Source organism: Acomys russatus, chromosome 16, assembly GCF_903995435.1.
Source record: "Acomys russatus chromosome 16, mAcoRus1.1, whole genome shotgun sequence".
In the NCBI taxonomy this organism is placed as follows: domain Eukaryota; kingdom Metazoa; phylum Chordata; class Mammalia; order Rodentia; family Muridae; genus Acomys; species Acomys russatus.
In genome coordinates, this window is record NC_067152.1 from 6,458,271 (window position 1) to 6,481,691 (window position 23,421).

At 39.4% G+C, this 23,421-nt stretch overlaps 1 protein-coding gene across 2 annotated transcripts in view; it reads left to right on the forward strand.

Annotated features, from left to right (window-relative positions):
• The window catches only part of Nf1 (neurofibromin 1), a 243,776-nt gene that overhangs the window by 66,487 nt on the left and 153,868 nt on the right, over positions 1-23,421 (forward strand). For both annotated transcript variants that reach the window (XM_051158073.1, XM_051158074.1), the window contains exons 6-12: positions 7,244-7,311; positions 7,532-7,607; positions 8,188-8,345; positions 13,430-13,603; positions 14,036-14,158; positions 14,596-14,670; positions 20,062-20,193. In XM_051158073.1, the coding sequence (XP_051014030.1) occupies positions 7,244-7,311; positions 7,532-7,607; positions 8,188-8,345; positions 13,430-13,603; positions 14,036-14,158; positions 14,596-14,670; positions 20,062-20,193 (806 nt within the window). The remainder of the gene's footprint in view (positions 1-7,243; positions 7,312-7,531; positions 7,608-8,187; positions 8,346-13,429; positions 13,604-14,035; positions 14,159-14,595; positions 14,671-20,061; positions 20,194-23,421) is intronic.

Consider the following 23,421-nt stretch of genomic DNA (forward strand, 5'->3'; position numbering starts at 1 on the left):
AATGTGGCAGCCACCATCCCTGCATCTTTTAAGTCTTTGATGGTGGCACTGATTCTTCCAGGGATGTAGTATAGTGTCTGGGTCACTATTTTCACTGGTAGAGGCAAGTCCAATCTCTTCCATAATAGCCCCCAGTCTCCAGGCCAGGGAACCAATATGGGAATTCTGCCACTTCCTGAGTATATCTATTTATTCTGGAACTCAGGAAATAACCACAGGATGAGTTTGGGAGCCCCCTGTGAAGTGGACTTAGGCCAAAATTCCACTAATTACCTGACACTCATAATCCACTACTTTAACAGGAGGGCCACAGTGCTATTTAGGATCTCTTGGAACCAGTGTAAGTTTAAAACCACTATCCAGTAAACCCTGTAAGGTCTAATTGTTTCCTTTTTTTCCAGGACACTTTAACCCTTGTAAAAGGTCATAGATCCCTCTGGGAAAGAATGGGAGCTATTTTAACAAAGTCCTCAGAGGGGCCTGGCCTTCTCATCATTCAAGGGTTTTGGGTCTGCAAACTGGCTCAAGTCTCGTAATTGGTTCATAAACTGAGATGCCTGCTACTGTGCAATGTAGCCTTTCTTTTGCTTATTTGAGAATATTCCTGCTTATACAGATGTAAAAACAAATAAAACAAAAACATTTCTGGAAACGTTATTAGCCAGTACAAAAAGATCCATAGGAGTCATACCATCATATTGCTCATTACAGTAGTAAATGGTCTCATCTTGTCTTTGGCAGTTCAATGCTGATACCTGGTCCCTCCTACTCTGAGGCCCAGTTAAGCCCATCTCATTTAACTTTGTGAATTGAGCAACAGTGTCTCCAACCCTGAGGTCTGGCACAAGGAAAAGAGCAATGACAAAGCTCTTCAAATTGCTTGTGCCCCTCTTAACATTTTGTGTTCTACAGGATTGTTGAAGAGGATGTCTTCTGGGCCTTCCCATTGTGGAGGATTAGGTTTTACACACTGTACCTACATTGCAGTTTCACTGAGCTCTAAAATCTTTTCAGCAACACTAAGTCAAGGGACATTTGGTATCGCCAGCTCCTTTCCAATAGACAGACTATGGCAAGTGCTTCAGCCAACCAGTCAAGCTTTTGATACCTTTTTAAAACTGCGAGAACTTAGTTATTAAACTTAGAACATTTACTCTTGGACCCATATCTCAGCTTGATCAGTTTTATGCTTTTTCCACCTTTAACAATCCATTCCCGTAAATATTACCTAGACTTCTGCTTGAATGAGTTCACAAACCCATTAAAGTTGTAGCACATTTTCTTGTGAATTTCACCTCTAGGAGTCTGCTTAGCCTTAATTCTGGTTATAGTTTAGAGGCAACTCTTGGTGGGCACCGAGTGGCATCAGGATTGTCTTGCTTGACATTTCTCTTTCAGGGAAAGTCACTCCTAGTTTGTGGACAGTGAAATATTAATATCCTGAAGTAAAGGTGCAGAAAGAAATACTGCAAGGGGTGAGGGTGGGGATGCATCCTCCACTAAGAGTGGGGAGATTACTTCCTCAGGTGAGACAGCCTCTTTAGAATATGAGGATTCAAAGTCCTCAGCCTCATTAGGGTTCGTCTACACTTCTCCATCTCAAGTTACAGGATCCACTCCTTACCAGTCAGTGCCTCTGGGCGCTAATATTAGTGAAGGACTTACCTTAGCAACAGGAGGGGTGCCCTGGGCGCTAATATTAGTGAAGGACTTACCTTAGCAACAGGAGGGGTGCCCTGGGTGCTAATATCAGTGAAGGATTCACCTTAGCAACAGGAGGGATGCCCTGGGCGCTAATATTAGTGAAGGACTCACCTTAGCAACAGGAGGGATGCCCTGGGCGCTAATATCAGTGAAGGACGCACCTTAGCAACAGGAGGGGTGCCCTGGGTGCTAATATCAGTGAAGGACTCACCTTAGCAACAGGAGGGATGCCCTGGGCGCTAATATTAGTGAAGGATTCACCTTAGCAACAGGAGGGATGCCCTGGGCGCTAATATCAGTGAAGGACTCACCTTAGCAACAGGAGGGATGCCCTGGGTGCTAATATTAGTGAAGGACTCACCTTAGCAACAGGAGGGATGCCCTGGGCACTAATATCAGTGAAGGACTCACCTTAGCAACAGGAGGGTGCCCTGGGTGCTAATATCAGTGAAGGACTCACCTTAGCAACAGGAGGGGTGCCCTGGGCGCTAATATTAGTGAAGGACTCACCTTAGCAACAGGAGGGATGCCCTGGGCGCTAATATTAGTAAAGGACTTACCTTAGCAACAGGAGGGTGCCCTGGGCGCTAATATTAGTGAAGGACTCACGTTAGCAACAGGAGGGATGCCCTGGGTGCTAATATCAGTGAAGGACGCACCTTAGCAACAGGAGGGTGCCCTGGGCACTAATATCAGTGAAGGACTTACCTTAGCAACAGGAGGGTGCCCTGGGCGCTAATATTAGTGAAGGACTCACCTTAGCAACAGGAGGGATGCCCTGGGCGCTAATATTAGTGAAGGACTCACCTTAGCAACAGGAGGGATGCCCTGGGCGCTAATATCAGTGAAGGACTTACCTTAGCAACAGGAGGGATGCCCTGGGCGCTAATATCAGTGAAGGACTCACCTTAGCAACAGGAGGGGTGCCCTGGGCGCTAATATTAGTAAAGGACTCACCTTAGCAACAGGAGGGTGCCCTGGGCGCTAATATTAGTAAAGGACTCACCTTAGCAACAGGAGGGTGCCCTGGGCGCTAATATTAGTAAAGGACTCACCTTAGCAACAGGAGGGATGCCCTGGGCGCTAATATTAGTGAAGGACTTACCTTAGCAACAGGAGGGGTGCCCTGGGCGCTAATATTAGTGAAGGACTCACCTTAGCAACAGGAGGGTGCCCTGGGCGCTAATATTAGTGAAGGACTCACCTTAGCAACAGGAGGGATGCCCTGGGCGCTAATATTAGTGAAGGACTTACCTTAGCAACAGGAGGGGTGCCCTGGGCGCTAATATTAGTGAAGGACTCACCTTAGCAACAGGAGGAGTGCCCTGGGCGCTAATATTAGTGAAGGACTCACCTTAGCAACAGGAGGGATGCCCTGGGCGCTAATATTAGTGAAGGACTTACCTTAGCAACAGGAGGGGTGCCCTGGGCGCTAATATTAGTGAAGGACTCACCTTAGCAACAGGAGGGATGCCCTGGGCACTAATATTAGTGAAGGACTTACCTTAGCAACAGGAGGGTGCCCTGGGCGCTAATATTAGTGAAGGACTCACCTTAGCAACAGGAGGGATGCCCTGGGCGCTAATATTAGTGAAGGACTTACCTTAGCAACAGGAGGGGTGCCCTGGGCGCTAATATCAGTGAAGGACTTACCTTAGCAACAGGAGGGGTGCCCTGGGCGCTAATATTAGTGAAGGACTCACCTTAGCAACAGGAGGGTGCCCTGGGCGCTAATATTAGTGAAGGACTTACCTTAGCAACAGGAGGGTGCCCTGGCTAGCAGGAGTGAAGAAGGCCAGCAGGCAAAAAGCGAAAGGATTCTTCTTCCGTGTCCTTTTTTGTAGGCTGTCAGCAGAAGGTGTTGCCACGCAGGCTGGCTCTTCCCACCTTAAATGACTCTGTTAAGAAAACCCTTGACAGGTGTGCCCAACTCCGTGGGTTTTAGTTGATCCCAGAAGAAGTCAAGTTGACAACTGAGATTAGCCATCACACTACCTAAGTATCTGATAGAGCTGTCAAAACTATGCATTGGAGAAAAGCTGCCCTCTTCAGGGAGGGTTGCTGGAAAGCCTGGGTTTCTTCATGTATTTCTCACATTGTGCAGCAGGAAGTTCAGTATATCAAAACCTTAATGTAAGAAGCCAGCATAGGTAAACATTTCACAGTGTAGGCATAGACAAGACTTTTCTGAACAGGACTACAACATAGAAAACAATACCAAGATTGGACAGACTTACATGAAATAAAAGCTCCAACCACCTCTGACATGAGCTCTGGTGTCCCCCAATTTGATCACTTCCCCCTTGGTGGGAAGGCCCAGTGGCACACAGAGGAAGGGGAAGTAGGCTATCCAGATGAGACCTGATAGGCTGTGGTCATATGGTGGTGGTGATGGTGGGGGTGGGGGGAAGGTCCCTTCTGTCAGAGGTCTAGGGAAGGGGAGTAGGGCGGAAGAGGGAGGCAGGGTAGGAATGGGAAGATACAGGTGAGGGGATGACAATCAGGGTGTAATCTAAATAAATTATAATTTAAAAAAGGAAAAATGCACACATACACAAAAGCTCCAGTCATTAGAATGAAGAGACCATTTACAGACTTTGGAAGAAGAAATTGGATTGATATCTGAAGTAAATGTTAAAATTAAATAAACTCTAGAGTCATTTAGTCTTTAGATAGGCTTATGAACTGATAAGATAATCCCTAACAGGGAGAATACAAATGACCAATAGATACTTAGAAAGAGTGTTCAACATTCTTAAACATGAGAGAAATGCAAGTTAAAACCGCTTGAGATTCTGCCTCACCTCAGTTGGAATGGCACCACCAACTGCTGGTGAGGGTGTGGGCGGGGCAAGAGAAATCCTTAATAGCTGCTTTTGAGAATGTAATTTTGAATAGCCACTGTGGAAGTTAGTTTGAAGGGTTCATCATAAAACTAGTAATAGACTGTTTGACCTAGATATACCACTATAATGTATATCAACAAATTCTCGAGCATCCATTTTTACTACCACACTATTCACAGTGGCTAAGAAATGGAATCAGCCTGAATGTCCATCAAGAGAAAAATCTATCCAGAAAATGCGGTACAGTGAGTGGCTGCAGCAGTGCATTTGCGTGGCAAAGTGTGGGGGAAAGTTTCAAAGGACAGTGGGAAGACCAAGTACTTTCTTGCTCCTATAAAGCTGGGCTGTGTGGTTTCCTGTGGTCCATACCCACAGACACTGGTGACTCTCACTGTGAGCCATGTGTAGGTGGGTACCACTGCTGCTGTGCACAGTGCTGTGATTGCAGAGTCCCTCACAGCCAAAGCATTAGGGTTGGCAGTTAATACCTCCAAAGGTCTCACAAGGAAGTGTGTCACTTGCAGCTTATAGACTTGGATTCACGTATTAAGGCTATCATAGTTGGGGGTAGTTTGATCCTTTACATCCCCAAATCTCAGATGGCAAAGGAAGGTCCAGCAGAAAACTGCCTTAGAGTGTTATTTTAACCAGCCTACTTTCTTCTCATTGTTACATAACCAGAACAGAAGGTAGCAATGAGAGCATGTGGAATTTAAAAACTGTTAAATGGAAAAGTATAGATAATTACTGTAGCCATGATGAAGGAACGTTTGTATGTTCTTGGACTCAGAGTTTGGTTAACAGTTGTGTATTGATTGGCCAGACTTCTACTTTATGTTTTTGTTTTAAAAAAAAAATTGATGAGCTTTAAAAAAAAAAACAAAATAAAAAGTAAAGTGATACACACACACACACACACATACATACATACATACATACATACATACATACATATACATAATGGAATTTTATGCAGCTGAGAAGAAAAATCCAGTCTTGACATTTACAGAAACACAGTTGGAACTGGAATTCATTATGTCAAGTTAAATAAACGTGGTTCAGACAAACAAGTCATGGTTTCTTCCTATATGGAACTTAGATTTAAAGGTGTGTGTGTGTGTGTGTGTGTGTGTGTGTGTGTGTGTGTTAGAGACTACAGAGTGGATCATGAGGGAGTGGAAAAGATCTTAAGAGAGGGATAAGCAGAGAGGGGTAATGGAGTACGTGCAGTATGAAGGCAGAAGAGCGGGCTGCTGGTTGCGGAGAAAGGGAGCCCCCTAGGAGGAAGCAAGCTACACCGGGAGGGCGGGGCGGGGACAACGGTGGAGAACAACATGTAAGGACACATGCTTATGAAATGTGGTAATGATACTCCTCTGTTTTTTACACGATAACTTAGAAATTAATTAAAAGGATTCAAAGGTAAAGTGTAACCTATTTTAAGTATTCAGATTAGCAGAAGTAAAGCTGCCCCTCTAGTCAGTGGTGGCCAGGATGTAGTAGGGCATCAGTGTGCTGTTCACTGGACAACGTTTTTAAAAAGCAGCTCTTGAGATTTCAGAATCCTCAGATAGGTTTTGTCTCCTTGCCTACACCTTGAAGAAAAAGATAGTGTTATTTATCAGTGCTACTCATAATACTGGAATATTAGAAATTAGTTAAATGTACAACTGAAAACCATTTAAGTAGCCAGAGTCTTTCCCTCGGCCCCCCCCCCCCCCCCCCCCGCCTGCCCCTGAGACATGGTTTCTTGGACTCACTTGGTAGACCAGGCTGGCCTCGAACTCACAGTGATCCTCCTGTTTCTGCCTCCCTGAGTGCTGGGATTAAAGGCATGGGCCATTACACTCAGCTGTGCCTTTTTTTTTTTTTTTTTTTTTTTAAAGTTTTGTTATGTGTGTACATACATACACAGTGTCCTCAGAGACCAGAAGAGGGCTTTGGATCCTCTGAAGCTCAGGTTATAATGGTTGTGGGTAGGTGCTGGCAACTGAGCTTTGGTCCTCTGAACAGTAGCCAATGCTCTTGACTACTAACTGCTTTTGACTACTTTATTTTCTATTTGTTTGTTTGTTTATTTGGGGGGTGGGGCGCAGGGCCTCTCTTTGTAGCTCTGGCTGTCCTGGAATGAGCTCTGTAAACCAGGCTGTCTCCTCGAACTCACAAAGATCCACCTGCTTCTGCCTTCCAAGTGCTAGGATTGAAAGTGTTGCCACCATGACTGGCTTCTATTTTTTTTAATAGACTTAAAAAATAAGATTTATTATTTTTATTTTATGTATATGGGTGTTTTGCCTCCATGTGTCGGTGTACCATGTGAACGCCTGGTGCCTGCAGAAGGGTGCCTGATTGCCTGAACTGGTATTAAGCCTAGATCCTCTGGTAGAGTCCAGTGCTCGTAGCCACTAAGCTATCTCTCCAGCCCCATGCCTTATAGTTTTATTTTCTTTTTTTGTAAGTCAGCAAAAAAAAAAAAAAAATAGAGCAAAGGGAAAACTTGATGTTCAAGGCATTTTTGCTTTTTATTTACTTCTGTCTCTATTGATGCAACTCATGAGTTTGGGGTTTATATTTATTTTTTACTGTTAAATTGCTTATTAATGCTGAAGCAAAGTAGTTATTATTTTGTAGAGTTCTGAATTATATTTGCATTAAATAATTGAGAGTTAATAAAACACAAATTTTCCCTCCAGAAACAGCATTTAAATTTAAAGCCCTGAAGAAGGTCGCACAGCTAGCAGTTATAAATAGCCTAGAAAAGGTAAGCTTCGCCTTCTGGGGTATTCAGATTTTGGTTTTGGTTCTGAATTTTGCTGTTTTTAGTATCTTGAATATAAGAAAGTCAGGACGTGTTTGGTAGTTCTATAATGGGAAGAATGCATTATAGTATTTTCATGAAGAAACTGTAGATTCTGTGCTGTTTAATATACTGGAAATATTGACTGCTCTCTTATAAAAATACATATTTTGTTAATTCATAGGCCTTTTGGAACTGGGTAGAAAACTATCCGGATGAATTTACAAAGCTATACCAAATTCCACAGACTGATATGGCTGGTAAGCTAAGAGTTATGTGGGGTGGGGCAGGGTGAGGGGTAGGCGTGGCACTTCATTAAATTCTCAAAGGTAAACATGCTGCTTTTCAGATTACTCTGGTTTTTCTGTCTTCTCTTGTCAGTTGTTGCCAAATAGGAATTAGGGTTTTCTCTCCTATTCTGTATTATTTCCAGTTCCCCTTTGAGCAAATAGGTATAATGAAATATGAAATGAAATTCTAGACTTTCATGTCAGTGTGTATGTGTGTTCGTGTTCTAGGACTTTATATTTAGGTAGGTATATTTAAAGAGGAAATACTATTTTTACTTTTGAATAAGAATTTTTGGGAGATACCTGTATAGCAGAGACCGCAGACCCTGGGGAGCTGTCAATCTTTTGTTACTTTGGTAACACCCTAAGAGTGTGACAAAATACAAAGCCATTCTAAAATGTGGACTTTCTAGGATGGGTCAAGATAGTCCTTCTCACACATTCTTTTAAAACTGTGGTCTTTGGGGTTTTTGATAATTCTGGATTTTAATTTAATGCCGAGGATTTTCTTACCTAATAACATCATTTAATGTTTGTTTTTTTCATATAGAGTGTGCAGAAAAGCTGTTTGACTTGGTGGATGGTTTTGCTGAAAGCACCAAACGCAAAGCGGCAGTTTGGCCACTACAAATCATTCTCCTTATTTTGTGTCCAGAGATAATCCAGGATATATCCAAGGACGCGGTTGATGAGAACAACATAAACAAGGTGAGGAGGCAAAAATGAGCTTCTCTCACTTCCTGTAGGAGGCGGTTTGCTTCCTCAAGGTGTGCATTTTAGTTAAAGCCGTTGTAGGTCAAACAGTTGGTTGGCTTTGCCAGAGATGTGTTCACATGTTATTTTATTTGAAAGAAGGATAAATAATACATTTAGTGACCAAAGTGCTCTGAACTCTTTTCTTCCTTTCTTTTTTAGATTTATTTATTCATTTAGTGTATGACTACTCTATCTGCATGCACACCTATGTTCCAGAAGAGGGCATCAGATCACATTATATAGGTGGTTGTGAGCCACCATGTGGTTGCTGGGGATTGAACTCAGGACCTTTGGAAGAACAGTCAGTGCTCTTAAGTGCTCAGCCATCTCTCCAGCCCCCTGAACTCTTGGTTTTAATGCCGAGATATTAAACCAGATAATTTCTATAACTTAAACTTGTACTTTACTTTATTTACCATTAAAATATATTTAGGAATTTTAAAGTTCACTTTATATTTGTGTATGAATTAAATATGGCTGGCTATCTGCAAATAAATTGCATGGTTCACAATGTATTTTCTAAGGCTTTAGCACAGTGATTTGAGAAAATGTGCATTGAGTACGTTTTTTTCATTATGAAACATAACCTAACAATTTAATTTTTGCAAAATTAATAATATAAATTTGGAAGCTTCAATCTTTTCTATGGGTTGAGATAACCTAACTAGACAAAAATCAGTTAAAAAATTGTCAGGTCTTGGTGATCCCAAGTTTTCTTTGACTTTTGTTTAATACCATTAATGTGAAAAGCAGGGATTTGAGAGATAGTTATTTATTGGTTAGGAGCTCTCTCTGCTCTTCCAGAGGACCTGGGTTTAGTTTTCAGCATCCATGTTAGGCAGTTAACAATCTTGTAACTCCAGCTCCAAGGGATTCTCTTTTGGCCTCTGTTGGCACTCACATACATACATATACACAGAAGAATAATAAAGGCAAATTTCTAAAAAGACTAATAAGGGCATTTATTTATTTATTTATATATCTCTCTCTCTTTTTTTTAAAGACACAACCTCATCTCAACATACTGCTCTGACTTGACTGCCCTGGACTCTGTGGACCAGGCTGGTCTCCAACTCACAGAAATCCACCTGCCTCTGCCTTTAGTGCTTTGATTAGTTGCTTGTGCCACTATACCTGGCGTTCACCCTCAGTTTTAAGCTGGCTAGTTACAGTTATTTCTAGACCTAGACTATATATCAATGTGCACTTAAAATGACACATTGATCACAAGGTCTCTTGTGTTTATTGCTGTATCTAGCTTTTTTTCTTTTCTCTGAGACAGGGTTTCTCTGTGTAGCCTTGGCTGTCCTGGACTCACTTTGTAGTCCAGGCTGGCTTTGAACTTACAGAGATCTGCCAGCCTCTGTCTCCTGAGTTCTGGGATTAAAGGTGTATGCTGCCATACTTGGCTTCTTTGTCTTTGAAATTTTTCCATTTAAAAAAATTTTTTAAACGTTTTTCATCATAAAATTCTCTGGTCAGTTAAGAGCACTTGTTGGTCTTTGAGAGGACCAGAGTTCCCAGCACCCACATGGCATCTTACAACCATCTGTAACTTCAGTTTCTGAGGCCTGACACCTTCTTTTGACCTCCGAAGGCACCAGGCATACACATGGTGAGGTACATGCAAGCAAAACACTTACACACATAAAATAATCTGAATGGAAAAATTTAAAGTGCTACTTGATTTGGCTTGCTGTTTCTTTTCGTGAGATTGGTCTGTGTTTGTTTGCCTTTGGAATCAAGATAACTGCTAGCTTCAGAGACCTGAGTAGGATTTTCTTCCCCCATGTTTTTGGTATGAATTGTTCTTGAAAGTGTGCTCCTCCTGCCTCAGCTTCCGAGGTGTCTGGAACTTACAAGTATGAGCTGCCAAGTACAGCGCTGTGCTGGCCTCACATGCTGAGTTAGCAAGTATTCCTTTCTCTTTAATTTTTAATTTTTCTTAAAGTATTTGAGAAGGATTGGTGCTAACTTTTAAAACGTTTAGTAGAATTTACAAAATGAAAATACGTGATTCTAGATTTTTCTTTGTTGAGAAGTCTTTTACTGATTTAATGTTCTTAATAGTTATATCTCTGTCCATGCTATCCGTTTCTTCATGGCTTAGTTTTGTTGGACCATATACTTGTAGGAATTTGTTCATTCTTACTCTATTTAGTGATGCACACTTTTAAAATAATATCTTGTAGTCCTATTTTTCAAAATCTATCATGTCACCACATTTAATTTTTACTTTGGGAATTGCAGTCTGCATGTACACACAAGCACTCTGTGTGCTGTGTGTGGTGTGTCCACACGTGTGTTGGCTGACACAGATTCATGGTTGCCTGCTCATCACTCTCATCCTTATTTCTTTGAGCCAGGTCCTCTCACTGAAGTTAGTCAGTCAACGAGCTCTCACTAGCTTTCTTGTCTCCATCCCCCAGTGGCACTTGAGTTACAGGAATGGCCGTGTTCAGCTCTTAAACTCAAGGCCCTTTGCTTGCACAGCAAGCACTTCTGCCATCTCTCTAGCCCGCCACCTCCCTCAAATCTACCAAAAGAATAAATTTTGTTGACCTTTCAGTCAACGTTTGGTTTTGTTGTTTTTCTCTACTGCGCATACATATTTTGTTACATTGATCTTTACTCTGATACTTATTATTCCTGCCCATGTGCTACTTCTGAGTGTAGGTTGCTCTTCTTTTTCTAGTCCTGGGAGTTCCTAATTTGAGAGCTTTCTTGGTTTTCATGTATTTGAGTTTCATTCAACTCTGCACTTGCTTTGATGTGTTACACTGCTTAGGCTGAAGGCATTTCTAACTCCTTTTCCTGATATTTTTTTTCCTTAATTCACTATTTGCTTATGACTACTGAGTTTTTACATATTTGTGAATTTTCTTTTCCATACGCTTCTGGTTTTCAGTTTCAGTCCCCTTTTCCAGAATTGGCATGTTGTTGAATGTTAGTTAACCTCTTTCATCTTATTAAGAATTGCTTAGTGACCTTATGTGTTTCATTTTGGAACTACATACCATGTACACTTAAGAACATGTGTTTTTCTGGTATTAGGTAAACTTAGCTTTTAAAATGTTACACAGATTTGAAGATACATATGAGGATGAGGTCTGTGATTTTCATTTAGCAGAAAGACTAAGGTAAGAAATTTGTGATACAAAGACGGATTGAGATCATAGAAATTGACATTTTTATGTGCTGGAGAGATGACTCGGGTTTAAGATCACTTGCTGCTCTCGCAGAGTGCCCAGGTTTGTGCTCTAGCATCCTTACTGGGCTGTTTACAGCTGCCTGTAACTCAAGTTCCAGCCTTAGGAAACAAACACAAATAAGCAGACACACAAACATACACGTAAACTAAAACGAATCTTTTTAATAAGACAGATTTTTTTCATTTTTTATTATTTATTTTATTTTGTTTAGTTTTTTTGAAACAGGGTTTCTTTGTATAGCTTTTCCTGTCCTGGACTTGCTTTGTAGACCTGGCTGGCCTCGAACTCAAAGAGATTGGCCTGCTTATACCGCCTAAGTGCTTGGATTAAAAGTGTGTGCCACCACTGCTTGGCTTTTGTTTGTTTATTTATTTATATTTAAAAATATGATGTATGTGTGTATGATTTATTGTCCCACAGAGGCACAGGACCCTCTAGAGCTACAGTTACAGGCAGTTCTGAGCTAGAAACTGAATTCTGATTCCCTAGAAGAGTAGTAAGTGCTCTTAACCACTGAAGCATTGCTCATGGACTTTTAATTTTTATTTCTTGTGTTGGGTGCTGCTTTTAAAAATGGAAACATACAAGGACAAAGGCCTGACACACTGGGAGATACACATGCAGTTGATTCTATCTTCTTCGTTTGGATGGTCAGGTCCGATTTCTTAGTGATCTTAATAAGGTCTCCATAAGCATTTGAGACTGTTCTGAACAGTTCAGTAAGCATCACAGAAGCAGCACAGAAGTGACTGGACAGCCTCACTGGACATTGTCATCAGCACAGAGGTCTTCAATGTCATTTTTAATTCTGCATGAACTGTCTTTTCATTAGCTGCCAAGTCCATCAAGATCCAGGTGCTGCCTCCATCCTTGTTCAGGTCTACTAGGGCCCTGAGCCCTTAAGAAACATCTTGTAGCTGGGCAGTGGTGGCGCACGCCTTTAATCCCAGCACTAGGGAGGCAGAGGCAGGTGGATTGCAGTGAGTTCAAGGCCAGCCTGGTCTACAAAGCGAGTCCAGGACAGCCAAGGCTACACAGAGAAACCCTGTCTCAAAAAACAAAAAACAAAAAAAACAATAACAACAAAACCCAAAAACCAAAACAACAAAAAAAGAAATATCTTGTTTACAGCTTGCTTGATCTATAGCCTGTGGCAAAGCTGGCTTAAAAATATATTTCTAGGGCTGGAGAAATGGCTCAGCAGTTAAGAGCACTGGCTGATCTTCTAGAGGTCCTGAGTTCAATTCCCAGCAACCACATGGTGGCTCACAGCCATCTGTAATGTGATCTAATGCCCTCTTCTGGCCTGCAGGTGTACATGCAGATAGAGCATTCATATACATAAAATAAATCAATCTTAAAAAATTTTTTCTAGAAATAAAATTCAGTGCAGCAGAATGCCCTGGGGTATGTTATTTAGAAGGCTGGAGGCTGAGTGTGCTCTAGAGTAGTAGCAAAGAATGAAGCAATTGACATATACCACAGCCAAAGAAGCCTCATAATTAACATAATTAAGCCTCAGAAACAACACGGAAAGGAAGATATGATCAACTAACTAGTACTGAGTTCAAATATATAGGAAGGAATTCTTTTATCCTTATAGTAGTAAGTCAACAGAGAAAGTAGAGAAAAGTGTTTTGTGTGTGTTTTTTTTAAACTTGAGAAAGATTAGGTGATAACTCCTTAACTAGGAAACGAAAGCCAAATAAAAAACATTCTTTTTTATAATTTGAAATTTTAGGGATTGCTAATTTGATACTTTGTTAGACAAATCTACAATAGTACGAACTAGATGCATTGTCTTCCTATGTTTGATTTCTGTAGAAGCTGTTTCTGGACAGTTTACGAAAAGCACTGGCTGGCCATGGCGGCAGCAGGCAGCTGACAGAGAGTGCTGCCATTGCTTGTGTCAAGCTGTGTAAAGCGAGCACTTACATCAACTGGGAGGACAACTCTGTCATTTTCCTACTGGTTCAGTCCATGGTGGTGGATCTTAAGGTAACATGCTGTTCTTGTCCTTCTGTAGACTTTAAGGAAATTAGGTGCATAAACTTCTAGTGTAAATATTCTGTGAAAAATAATTGCTAACTCTAACTTTTGAGTTAACTTGGATCAGAAGTTAAAAGGACCTGCTTATGTTGTTACTGGGCTCCTTAGTGCAGACTGAGAACATGAAGAGTCATGCTCAGTCAGTTTTCTTAACATGCACATGCTTGGGTCTTAATGTAGAACTTGGCTTGAGAGGACTCGTGTGGTGTAGTAAGTCTTATGTGATATTTACAGGCCATAGTACCCAGTATTTTGTGCTTTTTCTGGCAACTAGGACTTACCGTACTTGATGTGGATAATGTTGATCATGTTTATGTACCTTGCTAAAGAAATACTTCATGACTATTTAAAGGCCATTGTTTTCTATTGGGATTTTTATAGAACCTGCTTTTTAATCCAAGTAAACCATTCTCTAGAGGCAGTCAGCCTGCAGATGTGGACCTCATGATTGACTGTCTTGTCTCTTGCTTTCGGATAAGCCCTCATAACAACCAACACTTTAAGGTAAGAAAATTGTTTTATACAACCATGTTTATTGATGTGGCTATTGTCATAAAATGCAGATGCTAGAAAGATGAATAGGTGTAATTTTATTAGTATTTCTTTTTTTTAAAAACAGATTTATTTATTTTTATTTCAAGTTTTGCCTGCATGTATGTCTGTGAACCATGTATATGCTTGGTGCCTTCAAGGCTAGAATAGGCCATCGTATCCCCTGGCACTGTAGTTACAGTTGTGAGCTTCTGTGTGGGTGCTGGAAACTGAACCTAGGACCTCTGCAAGAGCAGCCAGTGATCTTAACCCCTGAGAAATATTTCTAGCCTCAGTATCACTTAGTATTCTATATTGACATTAATTTTAAGGCTTTAAACTTATTTTATTGAAAATAACTTACTTTTGCTGTTCTGTCTTTTTTGTGTTAATGAATTCTTCCTTGGCAGATATGCCTGGCTCAGAACTCACCTTCTGCATTTCACTATGTATTGGTAAACTCACTCCACCGCATCATCACCAATGTAAGTGTAGAAGGTATTACTGTATCACTAAAAAATAATCCTTCTTTCTTTTTTGATTTGGGTTATATATTTTTTCCCTTTTAAAGAAAGATGCTGGTTTTAGCAATCATTCTGAAGTTAGATGCTTATATGAAACCGGAAGCTTCTCTGAGGTGATTATACCCGCATTCGGTATGCAGCTGTAGTTTTTGTGTTCGGTCTTGACCTTAGGCTTTTATTGAGAGGGATGGAGTTAAAATCTTTTGGAAAGAGTAAACCTAAGAAATTTCCTTTCAAGTTCAAAACCTGTTGGGAGCAATGCCACTGAAATATAATTAAGTGCTTTCCTAACAAACCATTTGATACATTTTGACTTACTATCTTACCATTTAAGTTCAGAGGAAGAATAATCATAGTGTAGGCAAGTATGGGACAGTTACAAATAGTGAGATCTTATTTGATGGCACCTTTAAATTCTCCTTAATTAGAATACAATACTAACATGTTAAAAGACATAGTCACAAGATACAAAAGCATACCAGAAGAAAACAGCTGGATCCGTTAGAGAGGTGTTGGTGATACACGTGTCCGACATGAAAAGAAGACAGTGAGACCTTACTAGACGTGGACTGTAAATTTTTAAAACTTCTGCTCCTTTTATGAACAGTTGTGTTAGAATGCTCTTTGATTTTATTTTTCATAGATGTGCTTTTATACATCGGCAGATATGTTCCATTTATAAGGAACTTACTCACTTTGTTCCTGCTTTTCTCCAGTAAGGTCTTTGATTATTGATACTTTGGTATATTTATCCTAGTTACAATTAAATTGCATCTTAGGACTCTTGCAAATTAAAAATAATCTCCACTCCTTTTTTTATCTTGAGTATATTGAATTAAACCAAACTACCCTTTTTTAAAAGCTATTTTGCAGGGAAAAATAACTGCTAGTAAAGTCACTTAGTGACACATTCATTTTGCTTTATGAAGTCCTAACAGCCTTTTAGGATGATACTTCTCTGTTTTCATCCTGTTTAGTGCCTCACAGGACATCTGTTATTTTGGTGCTTAGTTCATGAAATGGCAACTGTGGTATACTTCCTGCACAGCGAACAACTAAATGCTTGGGGAACAAGACTGCCCTCAGTTGAATTTCTCTGACTTAAATTATAGGTAGAAGTTATGTGAAATCTGATTAGTACCAAAGAGGATGGTATAATGAATCTGAATGTAGATAAAACATGTTTATATAAAAAAGCTATATATTTGCCAGTGTAATGACTCAGGCCACTGTCTCATTGACTTAGGCCATTGACTTATTCCAAGGTTTAGTTTTAAAGTTAAAATGACAACAAAAATTATTTTTCTACTCCACAAGTTTATATGTAATTCAAAAATATCACTCCCCCTTTGATTAAAAATAAAAAGTATTAGAAGTATTCCACTTATTAATTGGATAAATTTATATAAGTGGTTACATTTTAATAAATCCAAGTTTATAGTCTTTGAATATTCTCTGACTAGTTACTTTAATCGTGAACTATTTTTGTCTATAATTGAATACATAGAGCACTTTCAAGCATGGACTTGGCACTGCTGTAAGTGGCTGAGCTGCTCCTTTCTGGGTTTTAAGCATGCCTGGAGTGTTAGTTCCTGCATGCCTCAATGTGCCTGGTGAAAGTGTGTGCACCCCTCTCTAAGGAGTGCTGCATGTATGAAGGCAGAGTGTGTCTGCATCCGGGGACATTTGTGTATATAAAGCACCCATACTGACTAATCTTTAAGTACATCAACATCTGTTCAGTGGAATAGCTTGTAAACAACTTAATGGCAATGTGTCTTCTTGTTTGTTTGTTTTTTGAGACAAGGTCTCAGCCATGTAGTTTTAGATGGCCTAGAACTCACTGTGTAGACCAGGCAGCCTTATACTCACAGAGGTCCACCTGCTTCCTGAGTGCTGGGATTAAAGGACTGGGCCGCCATACGGGGTCTCCAAAGTGAATTTCAGGTTATACTTTAGTTTTATCTCGTCCTTAGAAATTGCTTGGTAAATTGTATCTTATGAGAGTCCACTCTCTCCCCTGGCTCGAGGCTAACAAATACTGACTCTAAAGTACTTTTAAGTGTTAAGGACTTTTTAGAACAGTTATATGCAGATTGATGTGACTGAGTATTACAGAGTTTCACTGGAAATTTTTAGTCGGGAAAATGTTTATATTTTCAAGACATATGAGTTCTTTCCTAGATTCATAGAATCTAGATTAATAAATCTTAAATTTATTTGTATATACTTTCTTTTTAAATGATTTGGTTCAGTATATCTCATGTGCTCTACTTCTCCGTGTTTCTTAAGCCAGTTTACAGTTTTCAAAATTATTATGTTCCCCTAAAAGATGATAGTTACATTATTTTCAGTGGGTCTATGTAGAGTTAGAAATGATGTTTAGAGTTTTACTTTGCCTCTTGAGATAGCTTCATACATAATTTATAAGTACTGTCTTTATTTTTAAAGCATTTCAGTTTCTTGTAGAAATTATTAAGTTTATTCAATATTTAAATTTTGATGCAGTGTAAAATTTTTATCAGTTTCTAAAACGGTATTTATACTGTCACTTTTTGAAAATGATGTGTACCAAGAAATAAACTATAATTTTAAGATCTATGTTACATACTTCATCTGTATAGGCTTTTTAAAAGTTAAATTAGGTGTGGAGCTAGGAAATTAAAACACACATGCAGGTGACCATGTGTCAATTGGGACAGTAACTCATTTCATGTTTCTTCTTATAGCAGTTTATTGTAGTTTGCTTCTTAATAGTTCATATTTTGAAGGTAATCTGTACCAAGAGGTGGTTAGAGAAATATTTTCAGGGTACTTGAAAATCATTTAAATAATCTTGAGATAAATGATTTACTTATCACTATTTTTTAATAAAAATTATTAATAAGGGGAGATGTCTGTTTAATTGACTAGTTTCAGAATGGATACTTTTAGTAACTGAACAAAATACTTTAAAAAAAAAATTGACTCAATGATGTCTAACTTTTAGTGCCTAATTATTCCAAAATGTGTCCTTTACTTTGAAATAAAATTTTATGAAAAAATTTATAAAATTACTAAATCTTAAGCCTGAAAGTGTATATATAGTATGTACATGTGACTGAGGTACAGGTTAGGAGCTACCAAAAATGATGACATAATAAGGTGGTGGTGGCTTACAGTTCCAGCGGAAGCAGGAGAATCACAGGTTCTAGACCAGTTTGGACAACATAGTGAATTCCAACAAGATCCTGTGTTAAAAACAAACAGAGGAAAACTCCAACCAAAGCTGAAAACAGTAACCTTCCCCTGCAATAATTGTATAAGGTGTTACAGGGGATAGTTATCTATTTAGTTTATTGATTTCTGGAAGTTTTTGTGCATTGTGTCGGAAGTAGTAGGGACTCAGTGTACTCTTTTTTTAATCATTCAGCTTTTTGTTACTTTAAGGTGATTAACAAAACATGGGAATCCGGTTGCATTGATTGACTTGGGCAGATCATTGCCCAAGAGAGAAATCTGTTATATAACCGGGGTGCTTAATGTTGTCAGCTGTACAAAATCTGAAGATGAGCCTTTGAGATTGTCCGTGAAGGATTATCTTGGTTATGTTAATTTAGGTAGGAAGGCACATTCCCTAGGCAGTGGAGGAGAGAAGGAAGGCCGGGCACTAGCACGCATGTGCTCATCACTGCTCTCCGCTCCTGTTGATGGGTTTCATGTGACTGGGCTCTTGGGCTCCTGGAACTGTGAGCCAACTCCCTTCAGTGGCTTTTGTCAGAGGATTTAATCTCAACAACATGAAAAGCAATGGAGACAGTAGACTATGTCAGTTTGTAAAATTAGCTAAATTAAATAACTGAGAGATAATATAATCATAATGCCATAACATTTATATTTTTAATTAATGAATGAATTTTTAATGTGTATGGTGTTTTTGCCTACTGTATGTCTGTGCACTGCATATGTTTGGTGCTGCAGAGGCCAGAAGAGGGTGTTGGATCCCCTGGAAGTGCAGTTAACAATATCTGTGAGCTGCCATGTGGGTGCTGGGAGTTGAATCAGGGTTCTCTGTGAGAGCAGCCGGTGTTCCTAACTGCTGGACTACTTCTCCAGCTCCAAACTTATTTTTTTGAGATGAAATCTTGCTGTGTAGCCCAAGTTGTCCTCGGACTGCCTCATGCCCTAGCCTCCCTTGTGTCAGGATTAAAAGATGTGCACCACTCTGCTTGCCTTAATTTCCTGAAAATAAGAGTTTGTAACTCAGAGTACTGGGGGTTGTGAATGAGAACTCAAGTGTTAAGACTAGCTTGGTTTTGAATTAAAAACAAATAAACTGACAGGGATGTGTGACGCTGTTGAATCACTTGTATTTACTATATGAATATATTTTTATTCTGTCAGATTTCTAACCAGAGTATTACAAATAGAAATTTTATATTTTAAGCATATTGGTTTCATGTATAAGTAGTGAAACTTTATCCAGTCATTTTTCTATAAACTGATAAATAAACTTTAGTGGTTTTCCCACAGTTATCATTTTTTGAAGCATTTAAAATTGAATATATTAATTAAATTTAAAGAAGAGGTTATTAAAGATACACTTACATAAAACAGGTGTTATTAATTAGCTAGGCAGGCTAAACAAAAGTAGGAAAATATCTATATAAAATAATTATTTAAAAAACCTTTAGCTAGGTCTGGGGATATAGCCCAGGGGTAGATACTTGCTTAACATACACAAGCCCCAACATCCTGGCTTTAATCTCCAGCATTGTAAAGAATAAAAATACTTAGCTGGGAACTGATGTCTGTGTTTATGGTGACCATTTAGTCGTCCATGTGTTGTACCATCTGCTTATCAACTTAAAGATTACTGACTTACTAATGGCTTTATTTCATTTACTAATTTCACGTTGTTAGTTATTGTCGTTTGTAGGCACTTATCTAATGATTTTACAGTCTTTCAACATTGTGTTGAGCCACTAATCTCATGGAAAGCTGTGATGAAAGCATTCTTACCTGGTGAAAATACATAATATATGCATGTGTTTCTGAAATGTGGTAAATACTAAACTTTTTAAAAAGACAAAGATTGGCTAAAGAATTTTGCAAACATTTTGTTTTTAAATTGACTATGACGTTGCTGAGAAAGGGCAGCCTCATTTGCACATGCTCATTATTACATTTTAAAATACGGTGTTTCTAGTTAGTCTTTGATGTAAAGACATCATTTGAAGACTTTGAAAATCATACTGTGTGTTTGCATGGTCTTAGAAAGTTTCTCACAAAAGAATAAAAGCTGGAACTACAGTGGTAAACGAATGTGCAGCTCATGTGATTTTGTACTCTGTTCTCTCGTTCTTTCTTTAGTCTGCGTTGGATTGGTGGCCTAAGATTGATGCTGTATATTGTCACTCCGTTGAACTTCGAAATATGTTTGGTGAAACACTTCATAAAGCAGTGCAAGGCTGTGGCGCACACCCAGCAATACGAATGGCACCAGTAAGAAACCATGGGTTTTGAATTCCACCGGTGTCATGTGTTTTCAGTGTCTTCATCTTATTCCTGGTGTTTAGAGGGTTGCCTGGGCCCCTCCTTTCCTGTGAATGCTGTATCGCAGTGCCATTGTTGCCCAGTTAACAGTATTTGTTTTTCACTATTTCTGTTAGTTGAACTTAATTTTCTTAAAGAAAAAATTCCAGAAAATGCTGTTAACATTTTAGTGAATGTCACCCTTCTCCTTCTGTTTCCAGTTTAACTTTTTCTTACTTGGGTATTTTGATTGGTTTCTCACTTTCAAGGATGAGTGGTGGAGCCAGAGCCCTGGGTCAGAGTGAATAGTGCACAGAAATTAGAAGTAGAGTAAAGCAGCTTTTAGTAAAAGATACTGATGTTTTAATAAATATGGTCATTTATCAAAACTTGAGCAAAAATTGGTAGGCACTTCGACATTGATGTTTATTTGAACCTAACAAAGGCATAGTTTGAAATTGTGTTTCATGAGATTGGTTTATATAGAATTTAAAGCTCATAGAAAGTGAGTTTCCACAGCTAATGATAGGATTGTGTCCGTGATTTCTTTACTTATATGTAGGAAGAGCATTTACATGGCAACTCTTGACATTGATTGGTGGTGCTTTGTCTTCTGCTTATTTTCTATTCTTATTGGCTGCTGTCGCTCACATGGTCAGATGCCAACCAGTCACTGTTTTGCATGGCAGTGGGCTTCTGTGGCTGTAAGTATATATGACCCATTGTAACTGCCTCAGAAAAGTCCTTTATTTCTTTGACTTTTCTGTGTATAGTTACCATTATAGTCACATCATGTCATTTCAAATGAAAATGTAGCATGTCTTCACCTATTGATTTTATGTAACATATTATCCACCTTGCGCTTTAATTTGACCAGCTTCCTCTCTGGCATGCTTCTCTTTCCAAGATCTTAATGGACAGTGTACAAAAAAAATACAAAATTCTTTGTTTTAAACTGTTAGGTTCACTCCTATCCAGCTGTCAGCAGTTTCTGAAGAGTTAAAGATTATACCAGATGTTCAAATGAGGAAGTTTTTTATACAAGGACTTTTGGCTTTATTTATCCTGAAAATAATAGCTGAAAGGGCATGTCATTGATTCTTTTTTCTCCTTCAGTGATAGAGATCAATTCCAGGCTTCCTATGAATGCCTGACGTTTATTATACTATGCCCTTGCCACAGTGTGTTTTATTAAATAAAATTTAATATGCAAGTTTACTTTAGTTTACTTTTTGTGATGAAAAGTACACAATATCTTTTTATTGTAAAATGTTACATTTACATATGTTATTGGTAACATACATAATAGCTATGAAATAACTGCTTTTTAATAAGCATATAAATGCATGTTTATTGGAAGCAGCTCTCAGCTGTCATGCAGGGGGAGGGGGAAAGGAGGAAGGGAAGCATGCACAGAGAGAGGAGGAAATATGCAGAAAGAGAGAGGTGCAAATATTCCTTAACTAGACATTATTTCCCTTAAGTTTTAGTAATTCCTTGAACCTACCCCTCCCTTTGTTTTGCATTAGGAGAGCATGCTAACAGTCACCCCGGGACCTTTACTATGCAAAGCTGTGCCACCGAACTGTTCTCCAACCCCAGATCACTATGTGCTGGGTACAGCTCGGTGGAACAGTGCTTCCTTAATGTGCATCTGCTCTTAGGGTCAGTCCCAGCATTGGAAGGAACAACTTTGTGTTCATCACTTAAGTTGATTATACCTCTTATGCTGATAAGGAGTATAGTGTGAATTGGTGGAAGAACCATGTCTGCTTCCTGTTTTATGTCCAGTCTAACACCTCTGCCACTTAATTTTTATGCATGATTTCTGAGACAAATTGAACCTCATTTATTCTTTTGAGCAGCCACAGATTTGATTGGTAGTCTGGCCTATCGTCCATTTTGAAGTTTCTTAGATTTGGTTGTTAGTTGACTCTAGGAGCCCTACAGTATGCTGTGGTCACTGTTTCCTTAAAGCTCTAACTAGGGAGGATTTCTTGTGGCTCAGTGACATGGTAAGACTTTCGCTTCATTACTCTTTTTATGTATTATTATTTTTGGAAGTATCAGCATATGAATCACTTTTAAGCTTTTTTCCCTTTGGGACGCAGGCCATGTAGCTTTGGCTGACCTTGAACTGCTGTCTTCGTGCTTCCACATTCTCTGTGTTTTAAAAGACTCGGTTTTATTATTTTTGACTACATGAGTATATGTGGTTATGTGTACATGAAAGCACGTGGCCCCGTAGGCCAGAGGCACTAGAGTTCTCCTGGAGCTGGAGCTACAGGGGATTTTCAGCCACTTGCTGTGAGTGCTGGAACTGAACTGGCCACTGGTAATACACTACATGCTCTTAACCTCTGAGACATCACTCTAGCTCTCCCCAGTGTTTTAAAGCTGTGCATATTTGTATGTATAGAATTGTAAACACATTTGTGTAATGGCTGTAGGAACACTTTCTGGTTAATATTTTCATCAGAGAAAATGGAAAATTAATATGACTCAATTATTTAGAGTAAGAACATTTCAGAGTTTGGGTAATCTTAAAGGTCAGCACCATTTCTCATAGTGCTAGTGTGTCAATAGACCGTGGACATGCCCGGTGCTAATGCTAGGATTGTGGGTTGCACCTTGTTTGCATTGCTTGAAATGACTTGGAGAGTTGTAGGAATTCAGCTGAGCCTTTACTTGCTGTAGAAGTAGCCATTAAGAAGTTCTGTCTAGCTGGCATGATGTAACTCACCTCTGATCCAAGGCCTTGGGTGGCATAGACAGGGCAGGGAGACAGGGCTACACAGTAAGATCTTGTTTCTTGGCTTTTGACATCTGGTTTTTGTTTTTTTGAGACAGTATTTCTCTGTGTATCCCTGCTGTTCCCAACCCAGAGATCTGCCTTGCCTCTGCCTCCTGAGTGCTGGCATTAAAGGTGTGTGCCATCATTACGTGGCTCATAGTAAAATCTTGTTTCCAAAAAAGGTTATACCTATGAAGGGGTAAATGGATGTGTTTCAAAGCTTGGCAATTGCTTGGTATTTTGGAGATAAGTTACTTGGTACAAGTAGTAGTTGCTTGAGGACTAGAGAGATGACTCAACAGTTAGGAGCACTTGTTGCTCTTATACAAGACCCAAGTTTGGTTCCCAGCTCCTAGAAGGTGGCCCATGGTCATCCTAATCTCTAGTTCCAAGGGATCTGACGC